General features: G+C 37.5%; 2 protein-coding genes across 2 annotated transcripts; both read left to right on the forward strand.

The window, feature by feature from the left end:
* Positions 1 to 724: 724 nt before the first annotated feature.
* Positions 725 to 3,920, forward strand: LOC124162280. The gene is made up of 2 exons (XM_046538757.1): positions 725 to 835; positions 2,828 to 3,920. Exons 1-2 carry the CDS (start codon positions 734 to 736, stop codon positions 3,389 to 3,391), a joined length of 666 nt encoding a protein of 221 aa, XP_046394713.1. The 5' UTR covers positions 725 to 733; the 3' UTR covers positions 3,392 to 3,920.
* Positions 3,921 to 12,297: 8,377 nt separating this feature from the next.
* Positions 12,298 to 14,041, forward strand: LOC124162755 (cell wall protein DAN4-like). The gene is made up of 2 exons (XM_046539393.1): positions 12,298 to 12,414; positions 13,173 to 14,041. Exons 1-2 carry the CDS (start codon positions 12,355 to 12,357, stop codon positions 13,926 to 13,928), a joined length of 816 nt encoding a protein of 271 aa, XP_046395349.1. The 5' UTR covers positions 12,298 to 12,354; the 3' UTR covers positions 13,929 to 14,041.
* The last annotated feature ends 2,941 nt before the right edge of the window (positions 14,042 to 16,982 follow it).

Here is a 16,982-nt window from a genome sequence, read left to right on the forward strand (position 1 = left end):
CAGGATTACATGGGGGAGGAGAAGCTGTCATCTCCTCCTATAGCCTCTCACAATCTGCTTCTAACAAAATTACAAATCAATTAATTTTTCTTCTCATACAATAACACAAAACTATCAGTCATACCATGCAGAAAAATATCCGACTATACGAATACTTCAGAGGCAAAGAAATGATTTTCAAGGCAAAAATTGATGTTGAAATAAACACTTGCAATTTTCCACGATTATGAAATGTATTACGACACGAGTTTCAATGGCCTCAATACTTCTTCATTGAAGATAATGTGGTAACATTGAAACATAGGTTGTAATACATTTTATAATCGCGGAAAATTGCAAGTGTTTATTTAAATATGGAAATATTCCACTCCATCACGCTTGAATCTTCCGTTTTGATTTAAAAATCGATGTAATCTTTTTGGTGCAGTTGTGAAATTTCAACAGGTATTAGCTGGCGCGATATTCAAAATTGTAGCACATTTTTTAAACTGGGTCAAGAACGAACCACTAGAGAGGACTCCGATTCTACAGACAAGGTCATTGGAGGTGGCAGCTCCGAAATCTACTGGAAAGAAGTGGTATTTGTTTGCTAATCATCTTCGTTCGGCCTCATCACCCATTGTTACTTTCGTATCTCTCCTTGGATGCCACCGAGGGTGTGACGGGCCTGATTAATGGGACTGGCGCAAATAAAAGTCATCATGCCATAAGAAAGTATATAATAGGTCCACCAATGCACAAGATGCAAGACGACGCTTCCCTATTCAACTTGGAAGTCATGGACGCCAAATTAAGAATATTCCCATCATTCTTACTCTTAACACTGGCTTTCACGGTAAGACAAGTGAAAATTATCGATTCACCCGTTAAATTTTCACTGCGAAGTACCTTGATATTGCCTTAATGTAGGAGAGATATTAATTTCATAGCTTAAAAGACTATGAATAAGAAACCTCACATGTACCCTTGCTTTTCGTCTTTTTTCTGAGAGAGCACGGACAGTTTTTTTTCCAGACATGAACCTTCAGGCCGCTTTACACGAGGCACGCGATTGCGCAGGTTAGAACTGCATTCATTTCTCATTATGGCGTGAAATTACGCGAATGCACGAATGAAATTAGAACAGAGGCAACCTATTTTGCCATTCATGTCCAAGCATTCTCGGCAGCATACTAGCAATTCACAGTTTTACTGGACGCAAATATGAGTGTGCTTTCGTAGACACGTCAGATTGTGCAATTACGATCCCGGTGTGAAAAAGTCTTAATAGCGAGCACGCTGCCCCTATGAAACTCGCCAGGGAGTTTCGGTAAGGGAGCAAGGAGGTTTTATTGAACGCAAAGGGAGCCTTGGAGATCATAAAATCGTTTCTGTTCCAATTAGGATGGATTTCCGATTGATAATCTAGATTTTGAATCGTGATTCATCTAGGTACATTTATATTTCCCTGATGCCAGCCGTTATTTTCAGACGGAACTGCATTCCGCGGAACTTATTTAGCCGACGGAAATTGTCTTCCATTGTTGAGTATGAGTTATTTTCCTTTAGGCACCAGTCTTTGAACGTGTAGTCTTGAAAACGGGCCTTGAAAACACAGGCAAGATGAAAAGAAAGCGCATGTGACTGAAGCAACTCACATGACCTCATTATGCTTTTACTTATTGGCCAAAAACTTTATTTAGGAAAATATATTCATTCCAGCCATCTCAAAAATGCGTTGTACCTACTTAATAAGCTCGAATAATGATTTTGTCACTGAGCTTTCTGTTTTCTTTAACGGAAAAGGAAATAGGCTGAATCGATGTTGGACAAAATTTCAAATTATCATGAAATGAACACATCCAAGTATCTTTGCAAGTATGCTATTTAATGACAATCCACTGAATGAGCTTCTGACGAAGAAAAAAAATCTCTGCCATTCGCGTTGCATACCTTATAGATTTTAAATGATATTCAGCTGAACCTAGTCGCGAAATAAAACTTTTCAATTATAGCTGGTGGTTTCCGGCGATATTTCGTGGAATTAACTAAACATTTGAAATGAATAACTAAAACATTGTCTTTAAAGGAAAATCAACCGAATTTATTAAATCACGGCCTTGGTTTCGGGGGTTACAGACATTTTAATGACAAAGTTTTAGTTATTCAACTTTTAAAAAATTCAGAATAATTAACATATTTTTCTAAAAAAATCGGAATTCCGCAAAAATTATCTACGTTACTACTAAAATTTTAGCCAGATCCAGTGGTGCGATGCGAAAATTAGAGTCATTAAACCAAGCCGATCCCATGTGTACCCTTCGACTTCCGTCCAACTCTCTTCATTCTACTCCCCGGGGCTTTCTTCACTTCAATAGCGAGTGGTCAATGCCATGCTGTTCGAGAAATCCGCCGATTGTATCGAACACCCCCATAAACTGAAGACCTCAAAACCTTGATGCCTCTTTTAATCGATTATTCATTGATTCATCATCAGCTGTAATTCAACCAAAACATTTTTATATAATGAAATGCAAAACGCATTGTAAATCGACATAAATTTAATACTGTACGACCTAGCTTTCGATGTAACAGTCACCGTCTGAGGTGTGAGTAAAGACCGTTTGGTATATTAGGAATTTTCAAATGAATTTGTATGTGACAATTTATTCTGTATCTTCGATGCAAATGTACTACCAGATGATGACGTGCTACTTCAAAACCTAGGCTGTGCAGTATTAAATTTATATGATGTTGCAAAGTTTTTTTTGCATTTCATTATGTCAAGGTGATTCCATGAAGTCTCGCCCGAAACAACGAATTACAAAAAATAATTTCTCGTCCACAGATCCATCATGGTCTATTTCCGCCAGCACTAGGACAGACATGTAATGGCAGAGGATTCGCCTGCGTTAACTGCAACTCCTTTCAGAGGTGCAACTCCTCCAACTTGGTATCAGGACCCGTGCAGCCCTGCCCTGTAGCGACCATCTGTAGCGACGCGGCTGCCTTCGAATGTACCATAGGGTCGTGCTCCAGTTGCACAAGTGCAGGGAGGTTTCCGGATGCCAGCAACTCCGCGCAATACTTCATCTGCTCTACCAATCCAACGGGAGGGTTCGATCGGATCATTATAACTTGTCCTGCGGGTTTTCTATACAGCTCTACGTCAGAGCAATGTGACATTCCAGTGACAACCACGACAACACCTGTTCCAACAACAACAGTCTTCCCGTGCGTGCAAGATGGAAGGTTCCCGGACGCTACAAACTGTTCGCGCTACTATATGTGCAAAAACAAAAACAACATGTGGAATGTGACGAGGTACACCTGTCCAGGTGGTTCAGTGTTTAGTTTCAGAACGAGGACTTGCGTATTGAACGCATCTGCCTGTACGCCGGTAGCCGGCTGAGGAGTTACGTATGCGGTGCGGTGGAATTTGGCGATGTTGCTCCATGCGGAGGAGTGATTGAGGCTTTCGCAGCATCGAATTGCAGTTCTATCCATGGTTTTTTAGGTTAGCTGTTTCGAAGTTGATTTCAGATGACGTTTCGTGGCTTATGCTGGTCACATCTTCAGAACATGTCTGAGTAAATCACATCCTCCGACCTGATCTGAAGATGTGGCCAGCATAGGCCATAAAACATCATTTTAAATTAACATCGATCGGTTAACTTGGAGACTATGGAGAGAACGGTGAAATGATTCTTGTTGCGGCTGAAAAGTGAAAGTGGTAAAAAAGTGAAGTGAAGCGGGATATTCTTTTTTAAAAATAAGTACTGCGGATGAGCAATGGGATTTTTACATAAAAATTTTATTTGTAATCAAATAAAGAGAGATTTAAAATATTTTGAAAATTTTCCCATGGTTTTATTAAATAGAAACATAGTTTGAGACTTTACTTGGAAATACCTAACGGAAGACCAAAATACGAGCTTTTTTTAACTCTTTAAATGACTTTCGCACTCAATAGCAATTTTTAAAATATGCTTGAAAATAGTCATAAAAATATTCAACTTCCGTTCCTCAATACATTAGCTAAAAGAAATCTTTACGGCTCCATTATTATAGACTGGTGGAAAATCACAAATACAATTTTTTAAAAATGCTATTACCCTCTGAAACACTAAATTGACACGGCTCAATCACTCCAATTTTTGAGCTATACAGGTATATTCAGATGGTGAATTTTTTTTAATCGCTTGCATACTACGGAAGATCGATTGTAAAAAAGGTTTCATTCCATAGCATACTATTAAAAATCTTATTCCCATACACTGAGGATATACACAGGCAGATTTAGACTAAAATAAATAAGTACCTACAATAGACAGATATGAACAACCGTAAGGAACCACCGAATGGAATCTTTTGAAGTAAAATGCTGTCAGAAGAAATAGATAAATGAGAATATACCTGTTCATTACCTTACAGCGGCTGCAAACTTAGTAATCGTACTGATCAGACATTCCACTGTAAAAAAACAGATTCCAAAGTCAAAATATATATTAAAATAAGGGAAGGAAATTTTGTCGTTTCTTTGAAAAAACTTATAAAACTTTTATGCATGAAGACTAAAACGTAAATCGACTTAAAAAGATACATCTGCAACACTATATATCTGTTATGGATAAAAAATATATCTGTAATGGACACGGATGGGAAGCGTTTCCTGAAAGCTAAGATGCACTTCAAGGAAACAGGGGCTAAACGCGGCATCCAAATATAGACTATGGTTGTATTTTATGCTCAAAGTTATAATGAAGAACTCTATCTATGATTAATGTTGACTGTTATCATTAATTTTTCTTACCCACAAATTATAATTCTAATAGAGGAATCTCAATTTCTGAAACGGTGAAATATAAATTGCTTCATTAAGATCTACAAGATCCATCATTGGTCTATGACTAATTCATGTAACCCTTTAAAACCCAATATGTTTTTCCGTATAATTTATTTGAATTTTTGTAGTTAGGTTGCGTAAATATAATCATTAGAATACGTCAATTCATTCTTTTTTTCAAATTTCCCTCACACATGTAGATTTTACAGCATGTTGCTTAAGAGCAACATTGGGCCACTAGGGAACTTTTTCAGATTTATCCGCTCTAAATTAGTATCTCATTCAAACTTAATTCTTTCAAGATGTAACTATTGTTAACTATTCACATCATTAAATATATAATTTTTATTATAATTAAATCAACTAACCATTTTGAAAATACGTATTAAATATTTATTTAAAATGTAAACTTTTACATGCCTGAAGTGCATTATTTGCTCTGATGCAGGAGTAAAATGCACTGAACCACAAGGTATTGATTAATAAAAGCTTTTCTATAACACCATCGAACTAAGGCAACATTAATATTATTTTAAATTCGCCAGTTTGTATTTCGTCTTCCAGATGACTTGAGGATAACCTCTGAGGACAGAGGACAATTTCACATTCTATCACAGCGAATTGTGCATAGGCATAGGTAATATTCCTCTTTACTTTAGAGCTATTGGGAAGAAAACCAATTATCGAAATATACTTTGAAAATTTGATACTCCGACAACTCATTAGTGAGAGCCATTACAATGTCGCATGAAAAATTCAATCGTACGTCTTCACAGGTTCCCTTTCCAGTACATATTTCAAAGTTGTACATGAGTCCCTATTGGCCAGATCTTATAAAACTTAGAAAACCTATGTTTAAGGTTTGCCTATGATATACTGTTTCCATTGGTTCCTCCCCTTGATAGGAATCGTGTGCTCATCAATGGAATGTCACTCTTCTGGGGGTGTTTGTTGCATTTTGGTACTATGGTATTCAAAAGAGGCCTCAATTTATACAATTTGTCATATTTATGATGATACTTGGGATTTTGATTGTTGTCATTCAGAGAAATGTCAAAACTCATCACCTCATGTGAAGTCGATGAAGTCGTTGCTGTACTCAGATATTTTGCCATAACTGAGTTCTTTTAGGATGTCAGCAATGTCTTTCTCCTTTTGCAGACGTCTCCACTTCACGTTTACTCAATAAGATTAAATATTAAGAATGTGCCAGCAGAATCACCAAACTTCGGATCAAATTTAAAGGTAACAGATATCGTGTAACCAGCCTGTATCTTTAATGATAGCTAAATTCAAGCATTTATTTTAATAATAAATTGCGTAAAATATGATTGAACGATATTCAATGACAAAAAAATCTTTCTAACAAGGATGTCAGGGAAAATTTTCAATCGTTCTGCATACCTCATTTCATTTTCCCCTACTAAATCGAGATTTGCACAAAGTATCACCTTGTGACGTAAATATTAACTCCGAAGATACAGCTTTCAAGCAATATTAAAGTAGCTTTAATATCAGCAATCTCTATGAATTTCAGGTCCTTAAAATATATGTTGCTTCAAAGCAACATTGGGCGTTAAAGAGTTAAAAGTGAAGGATAAGAAAAATCTTGATTTTTTTAAAATCTAAAACACTTAAGCTATTAAACCATCTCTTGAATCATTCCCATATAGCAAGAGGCCGTCATAGCTATTGTATTCGAATCAATAAATAAACCGTTCCATGTGCCTGAATGTGACTTTAAGAGCTATAGCCTTGCTTGGGAAATATCCATGGAAATTTAAAAGTAAGAGTTGACGACTTATCAGGGTGACTGTATAACTGATGGAAAAACATCGGCCAAAATCGATTTTTATAGCAATCGACTATTAATAAAAATTGAAAGCTCAATTTTTCAACAAAAATCGAAAATGAAAGCGAAATTTTTGATCGAAAAAATGGCCGTTACATTTTTTTAAATAAAGCTATTAAAACATGGTCATTAAACATACTAAAAAACTTAAGATACAAATTTTTGATGAAAAACCGAATATTGATCGAAAAAATCGACGGCTCTTTTTAAATGCAGTTTGTTAAAAAAAACATGGTCATTGTATATTCGAAAAAAACTCAAATTACAAATTTGAGATGTAGAAAAAAATCTACTTACCCTACATGCGTGAAAAATTAGTAGTAAAACTTTACAAATGCACGCACATTAAAGTCTTGGGATCACCGCTTGGAATTAATTGGCTCTACTAAAATTTTTTAGGAAGATCGAATGGTTGAGATGTTCTATTGGTGATCCAGTGGGTGCCTTACCAATTTTACCCGCCTTCGATAAAAGTCTTTTACAGGGGACGGATGGCATTATCATCGGCCGATAATGATGCCGCTGAGATCAAACTAAATGGTCAGATTTAAGTCGAAAAATCGAGTTTTGATCGAAACTCGAAGATCAGGGATCGATCTCGGTTTCTTCGATCTTTAGCGTATAAAACTAAATTTCCGATTTTAATCGAAATCGATTTTCCATCAATACCTATTCATGATGTTCCTTGGGGCAATTGGGAATGAATTATTAAATCATGATCTTTACCTTAAAGCCGATGTTTAGCGTTTTTTCGACTGAGGAACACAACTGAATTTTATCGGGAACTAAAAATCCTTGAAAATTTTAATTAAAAAATTTGAAAATTATTTCAATGATTCAATACCATTGTACCATTTTCTTCTCCACCAAGTTCTCGATCCCCCTTCTATAAAATGTTGGTCAATTCATCCCCCACCTCGTAGATTTACCTTTGAACTGCATACATAAGTCATTGTTTTACTGCACAACACTCATTCTATTCCTCTCCTTCCCTGAACATAGGTATATTAACGCACTCCATCAGATAAACAAGTTGCAATACCGTTAGGGATGACATAAGAAATTGGGCACCAGTCAAAATGCAGCGAATAAAGTTGTACTGACCAGGGACGGTCTGGCCAGGTCGGCTGGTCGTCAATCGCCGACGCGACGGCCGCGAGCTTAGGGGGGCCGCACAACGCTCGCGTCTATCGTGAAGCGAGTGTGGAAGGTTTAATAAAAAAATACAGATTGCTTTAACCAAATTTTTTTGCTATTATAAAATTCTAAGTTTTCATTAATTTGCTTTGTTTACAACATAATCAGTGTGGAAAGGTCATATGGAAACAAATAAAGGAATCAGAAGAATAAAGAGAAACTGATTCTTTTTTGAAAGTGTTATTCGAAAAGCTTATTCTAGTTTTTTTAGCTCTGAATTATTAAATTTTATAAGCTGAGAAAATCTCACGTTTTACAGTATTTTTCCGATGAAATTGCAATTTTTATTAACTCAGATTACTTGAGCCAATTTTTTTGCGATTTTAAAATTCTAAGTTTTCATTAATTTGATTTATTTAAAACATAATCAGTGTGGAAAGGTCATATGAAAGCAAATAAAGTAGTCAGAAGAAGAAAGAGACCCTGATTCTTTTTTGAAAGGGTTATTCGAAAAGCTTATTCTAGAGTTTTTTTATGCTCTGAATCTTATAAGCTGCGAAAATCTCACTTTTTACAGTATTTTTCCGACGAAATTGCAATTTTTATTAACTCCTATCTAGTGTTTTTTTACGAACAAGAATAGCGTCAAAATCCATTTCCGGCCATGCAGTTTCCTAAGATTTTCCCATCATGAGCCTCAACCGAGGGGCCCCATTCACCCCAGACCGCCACTGGCGCTGACTTAAAGCATCAATTGTATTTGCTAAGCCATAAATTCGAAGTTCCACTTAGTTAGCTCGCAAACTATAGGAAAGGTGGTAACTATGAAATGATTTCAAGTTGACTGATTTTTGCGTTGCGATAGGGAGTCCGCCGACGAGACGCCTCCGGGTGAGGAGAGAGGACGGGATGATCCCAACGCCGTCATTAGAGTTGCGTGGGCCACAACTAGCGATACCATAATTAGATATTTCTACGGTAAGGAAAGATTTTCCCATTGAGAAGGAAAACCCTACGATTTTCCGTATATAAATGTTGATGCTAATAAGAACCATAAGTGCTAACGATGTTTAGGTCGAAGACTCGCCATTTTTAAACTACAGAAACTTTTAGCCAAGCACTCCGATTGCAATCGGTTCTTGAACTCGGAATTTTTTTTCATAAATTGTTTCTACCTTTTATTCTACAAAAACATGCTGTCCATCATCATTGCCATGATTTACAAAAAAAATTACTTTTCTGTATGGAAATCTTTTTCTGCAATGTGGCAGCGTCATGTGTCGATGGACACTCCCCGAACGCTTCCGGAGACGTTCCAAGTGGACCATTATCTGCTTCCCGGACACTTCCGCGACACCTCCTCAACGCTCCCGCAACACTTGACCGCTACTTCCAAAACACTTCGTCCGACGCTTCCGCAACACTTCATCAACGCTTCCGTTTCGCCTGGGTGGCCGCGAGTTAGCCCTGTTGCCGAATGCCTTGGATGCATCGCGATCTCCGGTTGATAAAGCATTTGAAGTCATGAGTTGTCCCGAGCACGCGGCAAAAGGCAAATCTTGCGGTCTATCGGAGCGCATGGCTCAAAATATTTATCAGCAAGGCAAACGTATGAATGCACATGAAAAACATCTGATTTTGTTAACTATAGCGCAATATTCAGTTCACTTACAATAATTACATTAATTCACAATATTATTGTATTTATTGTATTGCCGGCCTCGGTGGCGGCGGGGTAACGTTCTCGCCTGCCAAATAAGAGGTCTCGGGTTCGAGAGTAGGTTTCCCCGGTCCAGGGCATGGTCGTTTGTGTACTTGTTACATTGGTTGAACACCCCGGTGTAAAATGGCCAATAAGAGCTGTATCCGGTGGTTTGAGAATAAAATAAAAATAAAATAAAAAATAGACTTTTTCAGATTTTTTTGCATCGTAAAGTCTGGCAATTAGTTCATAACAATCAGTTCAAAACATCATAGTCTGACAATTGGTTCCATACTTCGCATGAGGTGACATGGAAAGACCTAGCGTAGACAGATTTTTGATAGTGTGGTCTGTAAAGTTCTTCCATGCGGCGTGTTGGATGTTTATTTGTTCTAGCGTTTGGCAAATGGTAGACGTACATATCCAAATATTTCAAATTCCTAAGGGCGTACGCGTTTCATAAGTAGTCTACCTTGGGATTTTGATACCTCCTCTGTCAAATTAACCAAATATACCAGCACTATAGAGTTATTATGACTCAACGTTTCTGTTGTTGAAAAATGTTGCGTTTTCAACTAAAGCGTCATTAGTACCTAGTTTTGGTTCCCACTGGCTTATTTTCATTCAGGGTTAAAATTTCGTAATGCAATTTTTCCACCCTATACACCAGATGTCAGTCGTTTCTAGTGTTGAGTGTGTAAAGGCCGTTTTACACGGTACACGGAATTGCGCAGTCTGACGTACGTGTGAAGGCGCAATCAAAATTGCGTCGTGTAAAGCAGTGAATTGCTAGAACACATGCGAGAATGCGTGGATGCGAGACGGCAAAATAGCCCCTGTTCTAATTTCGTTCATGCATTCGCGCAATTCCACGCCATTTTAGAAATTAATGCAGCTCTAACCTGCGCAATTCCGTGTACCGTGTAAAACGGCCTTAAGAGCTTGTACCGGCACATCATTATTCCTTAATCCTGTTGCCTTTATTTACTTCAATTTACGGCTTATTCCCTTTTATTCATTTCATAAAATATGCTCAATTCTTCACATTTCCTCGTCCATCGAAAATCTTACCCTGCGTCGATTTCTCCATCATGTTTGTGTCCTTCAGAACTCGGCCGACTCTAGCCCTTAGTCCCCTCCTAATCTTATCCAGCAGTTTATCCCACCACAACGAGCGCGTCCTGCTTTTCATTAAAAAAGTTTCATGTTTTTCAATACCCTCATTTCAGTATTCCTCCGCATTTCGCATATGCATCGAAAGCCTGGAGCAATTTTCACACTCCTCCTTTAAAATCTACATTTTGCTCTATATAACCCCACTGAATACAATGCTACTGAAAAAAAGTCACGAAAATAATATGACCACTGCATACCATAATCCAAAAAATGTTTGCACTCCCTTGTTTGCTATTGAGTTTCCGCAAAAACAGTTTCCTTGAGGCGCTCAACCTCCAAGCTCGCCGGACATGATGCACTGATCTATTCTATCCCTTCCCGTGCGAGATTGGCGAAGACTCTCAACCAATTCAGGCGTGTTATAGTGGAAGTTCGACACATTGAAATAAAAGGTATTTACACTTTTCGAAAATAATTGTGGAAAAGTGCAACTAACTTTTATTTCGATTTGGCGTAGATTCAAAATATAAATATTATATTGGCCGCAGAGACAAGCGCACTGTATAAAATGCTGTCACAGCGGAGATACATTTAGCATGTGTACCAATTCAGGTGCAATACGTCCTATCTATCTATGTAATCAAAGATGACAATTGAGGGGGTTAGAAGCCAAGGGGTACAAGTGATTTTTTTCTAAACGGAAAAAGGAAGAAATTGATAGGAGTATACAAAAACTTGGTGGCCTAGAAGTGCTAGTGATTATCTGTTTTGTGCTGACATCGAGTGCACAATCAAATACAATACTGGATATCTACTTGATATCGTTTGTATTCTTTAATTAATATCTGTACCGAATGCCGTTTAGAGCAACAAATCAGTTGTGTCCATTGGCTTCTCACCCCCTCCATTAATTTCAAGCACGGTAAATTCCATGAAAAGGGTTCACTGATTTTAATTGGTAAGGGCCGCTTTGAAGGTATTAAAATAAAATTGATACGATGAGAAATGAAGGATGCTTTTGAAGATAAATAAGAACAAAATTTATTGCAATATTATCTCCTCATCTTCAATTGCAATATCATCTTTCATTGTTACTGTCAGTAAAATGTAATCACAGACATGTTTTTATCAGGGCTTTAAAGTTTTGAATAAAAAAGTATTGGCTAAAAATAGTTCTCGCTTAAATAATTACTATGCTCAAGCCATTCTCCAAATATTATTACAAAACAGACATGTGCACAGAACAATGCGAGCATTCTCAGACCGATGTATGAAATGCAGTAGGCAGACAATATTTCCTTCAGCCGAGGAATTCCAATGGATCGAGTGATTACGCCATGATGTCAAGTAGGTCGATGATTTTACCCATCAATTGTGAAACTGTTATGAAAACTTTTACGGCAAATGACAACCAGTTAGTCTTTCTAGAAAACCCTATTAACCTGAGTAATGAAATTCCTTGAGAAAATAATCGAATTAGAGTAAAAAAAACTTTACGAGAGCAATACAAGTACTTGCTCTTGATATGCCCGAATTGGTCATATCGTCTCTCATATTTCTCCTTAGAAACAGTAAATTAGCGCAATAAGTGTGATTAATGGCAACGAAAGTCATAAAATGTGCCCTTCTCTGCAAGGAGGTATAAGATGATGCATCTAGGCTAGATCTTGCCCATTTGCAAGAACCTAGACAGCACGGAGATTCCTCGTGGATTTCTGCACAATGGAAGTCAAATCAAAAGAACACTGTCCATTCCTCATTTTCACATTTTTGGCTCTATCGGTAAGTTATGTTTTTCTCAAATAACTACTTTCATGATATTGCATGCCTTCTTTCAATCAGCGATTTTCCGAATCTTTAAACGCAACTTACGTCATAGAAAACAGAAATTTCTTTTAATAATAAATAAAATTAACTATTTGAATGAAAATTATGTACAATCAACCGTAATAAATTATGGTTATTCTATTTCATTTTCATTTACTTATGGGAATTTGATTTTCATGTAAACCAACCGTGAGCAACAAAATAGGCTTTAAAAAAGAATTCATTGAGACACGAAGAAAAAGCAATCCTACATGAATATGAAGTCCAATCGTTTGAATTCGTCGTAAACGAGAACTCAAGCCGATTCTGCATACTGAGTTGACTCATACGATATGCAATATCATTTCTGATATACAAAGTTACAAGATTATAAAATTTCAGTAATATATTGTATCAAAATGATGGAATTTGAATTGAAAAACATATTGAAATGACAGGCAGTTGCACTTTTCCACAAGTATTTAATGCGTACGATGCGTTCAATACTTGTGGAAACGATTGTTAAATACTTTTGTAAACGATTATGTTAAATACTTATGGTACGACCGAGATATTGTGTCTCTGTGAGCCGACACGCGTCGTACGCATTAAATATTTGTGAAAAAGTGCAACTACCTTTCATTTTAATACATCAAACCTCCACTATATCGCACCTGAACTGATTGAACTTAAATGAAAGACAATGTCAATTGGAAAATATTTTCTATTTGCAGACGATTTCCTACACAGTCCTGCCGGTCAAGGGCCAATTATGCAACCCCGAAGGCTACGCCTGCATCAACTGCACTACTTTCCAGGTGTGCATCTCCAGCATGGCGATGGGTCCCGTAGTCACCTGCCCGGCAGGTACAATTTGCAGCGCCAGTGTCGGACTCGAGTGCTCGCTGGGGGAGTGTTTCGAATGCAGCGAGAAGGGTCGGTTCCCGGACCCCAGCGATCCCGGACGCTACTACATCTGCCTACCCAACCCGAATGTGCCAGGGACCTTTACTAAAATCGAGATGACTTGCCCGAACGGCACTCAGTTCGATCCTCTCCTACCAGGCTGCGCTTTTCCGGTAACCACGACAACAATGGCCACTAGCACAACGGAAGACCAGACATCTACGACTTCCATGATGACAACAACGGAAGACCAGACATCTACGACTTCCATGATGACAACAACGGAGACCAGCACAACCTCAACAACGACGGCCACCACGCCAACGACGACAACAACTAGGACCACCGCTACGTCGACAACTACCCCGATTCCGACCACGACAATTTATCCTTGCATAGCGGAGGGTCGGTTCCCAGACGTCACCAACTGCTCCAACTACTACATGTGCACGGGTGATGCCATGGGCGGATTTTACGTGTACAAGTACACATGTCCAACGACGACAGAGTTCAGCCCGATCATAAGGAAATGTGTCTTAGCGGGACTTTCCGGGTGCATACCGGTTGCCAATAAAAGATTGTGAAACGCAAGATTTTCAGGAATTTATGAATTGTTATGGTACAGGATGATGGATATTTTGTGAACAAGTTATTACACTTTGCTTAAAGGCAATGGAATAAAACTAGATGGTGTTTATGACTTTATTCAATTTTAAGCAAAAATGGTCGTTTAATCACTCAAGTACTGTATGCCTCTGGGTTGTCCCCCGCGTCGATTTACTTTCGTAACGACAGTTTCGCCGGCGTTGCAGCAGACGTCTTCAGGTTTGAAGTGCTTGTGTCTTCAGGAGGACTCATTCAAAACTCAAATATTGATGAAAGGCCGCCATCGTGTCTGGAAAATAGTATGGGTGAAAGCCATTCTGGTATTCCTCCAGGTAACCTTCCACATTGATGCTGACGTTTTTGTATCTAGCTTGAGGTATGCATATGTACTGATGCAGTTATTGAAAGCAATGATATTCAGCCCGAGCGATCAAGTATGATTGATTCCTTGAATATCCAGCAGTTATGGAGGAAGATAAATATAATCCAGAGTTCCCAAAGAATCCGAGTAGACTTGACTGCAATTCACCACCTTAAAAACCAATCTCCAAATATTATTTCATAATATACATCTTTTCACTAAAAAATTAAAAATTCTGTCAATAAAAATTAAGATTATTCATTTATTTATTATTAACTTCTTTTTTGTAACGCTCTAAATCATTTTAGATAGTTTTCCTATTCCGGTCAAACTTAGGATACCATGATTCCAATTTAGGCAACTAGTTTCCCAATTTGGGCAATTAGCATTAGTTCGGTTTTTTCCACATAATAACAATTTTTTAACCTTCCATTCAAAGTTCTAACAGTGCCTAGTCAATATTTTGGGGCATAACTTGGTGATATTGCTTCATTTTAAACTTGGTCAATTTCACATTTATATATACTTCGGACGACCAGTTTCGTTGCGGTGTGGCATCATCTGGCCAAACTAACTGATAATATCTAAAGACAGGATATATAAATGCTTAATAAATGTTGGAAGGGAAAATTATTGACAATTGTCATTTTCTGCCTTTACAAACCAATTGCTGACTCAAATTAATAATTCTAACAGTGTTGGTAGAAAGATGCTAAGGCTTTCATAAGACATAGATATCCTGGAGTACATTATTATAAAGTGGTTGCAATCTCCATTCAACCTGTTAGTACTAGAATGATAATATTATTTTTTAAAGTCCACTCAATTATCCAAATTAAAATTCGAAGGGCGCATTCTAAAATCCCTTATTATAATAGATTTCCAAAAGAACAAAAACGTTTAAAAAAAGGCGAGAATATATTAATTACGCACGAGTAAATTATAAATATCTACCTGGATAATCCTTCATCACAGAATACTGGAAATATTCTAATACAGTGAGAATATTCTAATTTAAGATTAATTTTTGAGGCTAGCTCTCTTGTAAAAACCTTTCCAAATTACGGAAAAAGATTATATGGTGATGTTCAGGGTTAACCAGGGCAGGAATCACGTGATTGGTTGAGGAATTTCCGCCTTATTCCCCGTGCTTCATTCCCCTTTAATCTTTAATGCCCACATACCCGAAGAACCTAACCCGGTGGAAATCCCGAATAACCTTCCGCGATACAATACGCCGGGAAAGCCTGCGATAACTATGGACATACCTTCATGCATATTCGCATAATTTAGGATACTCACACCACGAAATTCTGAAGTTGATTGAGTTCGGTCATGCATTAATGCGGGTGAGTACAAATTATGGAAGATAAAGTATCCCGAGAAAATTTGTGCCACCACTATTAATCTGCGAGAAAATCAGTTTCTTTCCTGATAGCGTATATTCCTCTGGCCTCATTCCGACGATGTTTATTCAGACATTCCCTTTCGTCTTCCCCTATACAGCATACGAGACAGAGACGTAAGACGTAATAAAATGAAATGGTGTTATTTGTACATTGCGTTTTCTTTACCGTTTTCCTCTGGAAGCACATACCTTAAATGGCACATCACACATAGCCTTGGTGCAAATTCCTTAGCACCAACGAGCGTGACTGAGTACAAAGTTGCTTGTTACAAGAAGTACTTTGAAAAAGGTCCGCCGCACAGTGGGCTGAAATCGAAAAAAGCTGGACAAAACCTCAGAAACGATTTTTTTGAGTGCGGAATTTGAAACTTTGCACAGATTTTGTCAATATATTAGTGCATGTTTTGACGCAAACCGTTTTTAATTGGTAAATTTTTAAAACAAATTACTTTGTAAAAGTTACTTTGTAATTACTTTACAAAAAAGTTGAACAAATTTCGCAAAAAAAGCCCTCATTGAATTTTTTTCGAAAATCAGCAAGTTAAAATTAATGCCACACCTTCTGTAGTAATTCAATAGAAACAAAAATTTATAATATTATTATGTGGTATATTATTGTTAATTCTTGGTAACTTTCACGACTCAGTTGTATTATTTGTGGCCAATACGATACAAAATGGCGGACTCTGTTTTTCGTCGAAATTTTGTGTTCATGTAGGATTTTAAAAAAAGGATCACCGAATTACCTCGAGATATTTACACCACATATACAACAAAGCGCATAGAGTGTGATACCAGAAGGACACCTGCGACCATCAGCGACGCCGAAATTAAGATCGATTTTTCGAACTTGCGGAACAGTTCGCAGCTCGCTGTTGGCCACGGGGAATATCGTGCTCGACAGATGTTGGAAAGTGAATCTTTTAGCAAGTTATTGTGTATAAGATATAATTTATTTAGTGCCACATTTATTTTACATTTCGTATAACCTAATTTCTCCGCTGTCTTGCTATATTTATCGTCGATAAGATACTAATTGTAGGACTCTGTTTTTCGATATTTTTTTGTTTATTTGGGATTAGAAGAAAAGGATCACCGAGTTACCTGGAGATATTAAGTTAAAATTACATCAAACTTTTTAGAATTTTCATCCAAAGAAATCAACTACGACCGTTAGCGTCAAGCAAAACATAATCGATGTTTTTGCCGCGCGCGCAGTCCGCGGCAGCTCCCTGATGGTGTGGAATGCCGGAAGTATATGTG

The sequence above is a fragment of the Ischnura elegans genome, chromosome 7 (genome assembly GCF_921293095.1).
Source record: "Ischnura elegans chromosome 7, ioIscEleg1.1, whole genome shotgun sequence".
Classification (NCBI taxonomy): Eukaryota; Metazoa; Arthropoda; class Insecta; order Odonata; family Coenagrionidae; genus Ischnura; species Ischnura elegans.

What these genes read in the sequence shown, in the direction of transcription:
- LOC124162280 (XM_046538757.1), top strand. Translation starts at nt 734, where the DNA reads ATGCACAAGATGCAAGACGACGCTTCCCTATTCAACTTGGAAGTCATG. An exon ending in TCTTAACACTGGCTTTCACG is followed by an intron (nt 836 to 2,827) that starts GTAAGACAAGTG and finishes TCTCGTCCACAG; the next exon opens with ATCCATCATGGTCTATTTCC.
- LOC124162755 (XM_046539393.1), top strand. Translation starts at nt 12,355, where the DNA reads ATGGAAGTCAAATCAAAAGAACACTGTCCATTCCTCATTTTCACATTT. An exon ending in TCACATTTTTGGCTCTATCG is followed by an intron (nt 12,415 to 13,172) that starts GTAAGTTATGTT and finishes TTCTATTTGCAG; the next exon opens with ACGATTTCCTACACAGTCCT.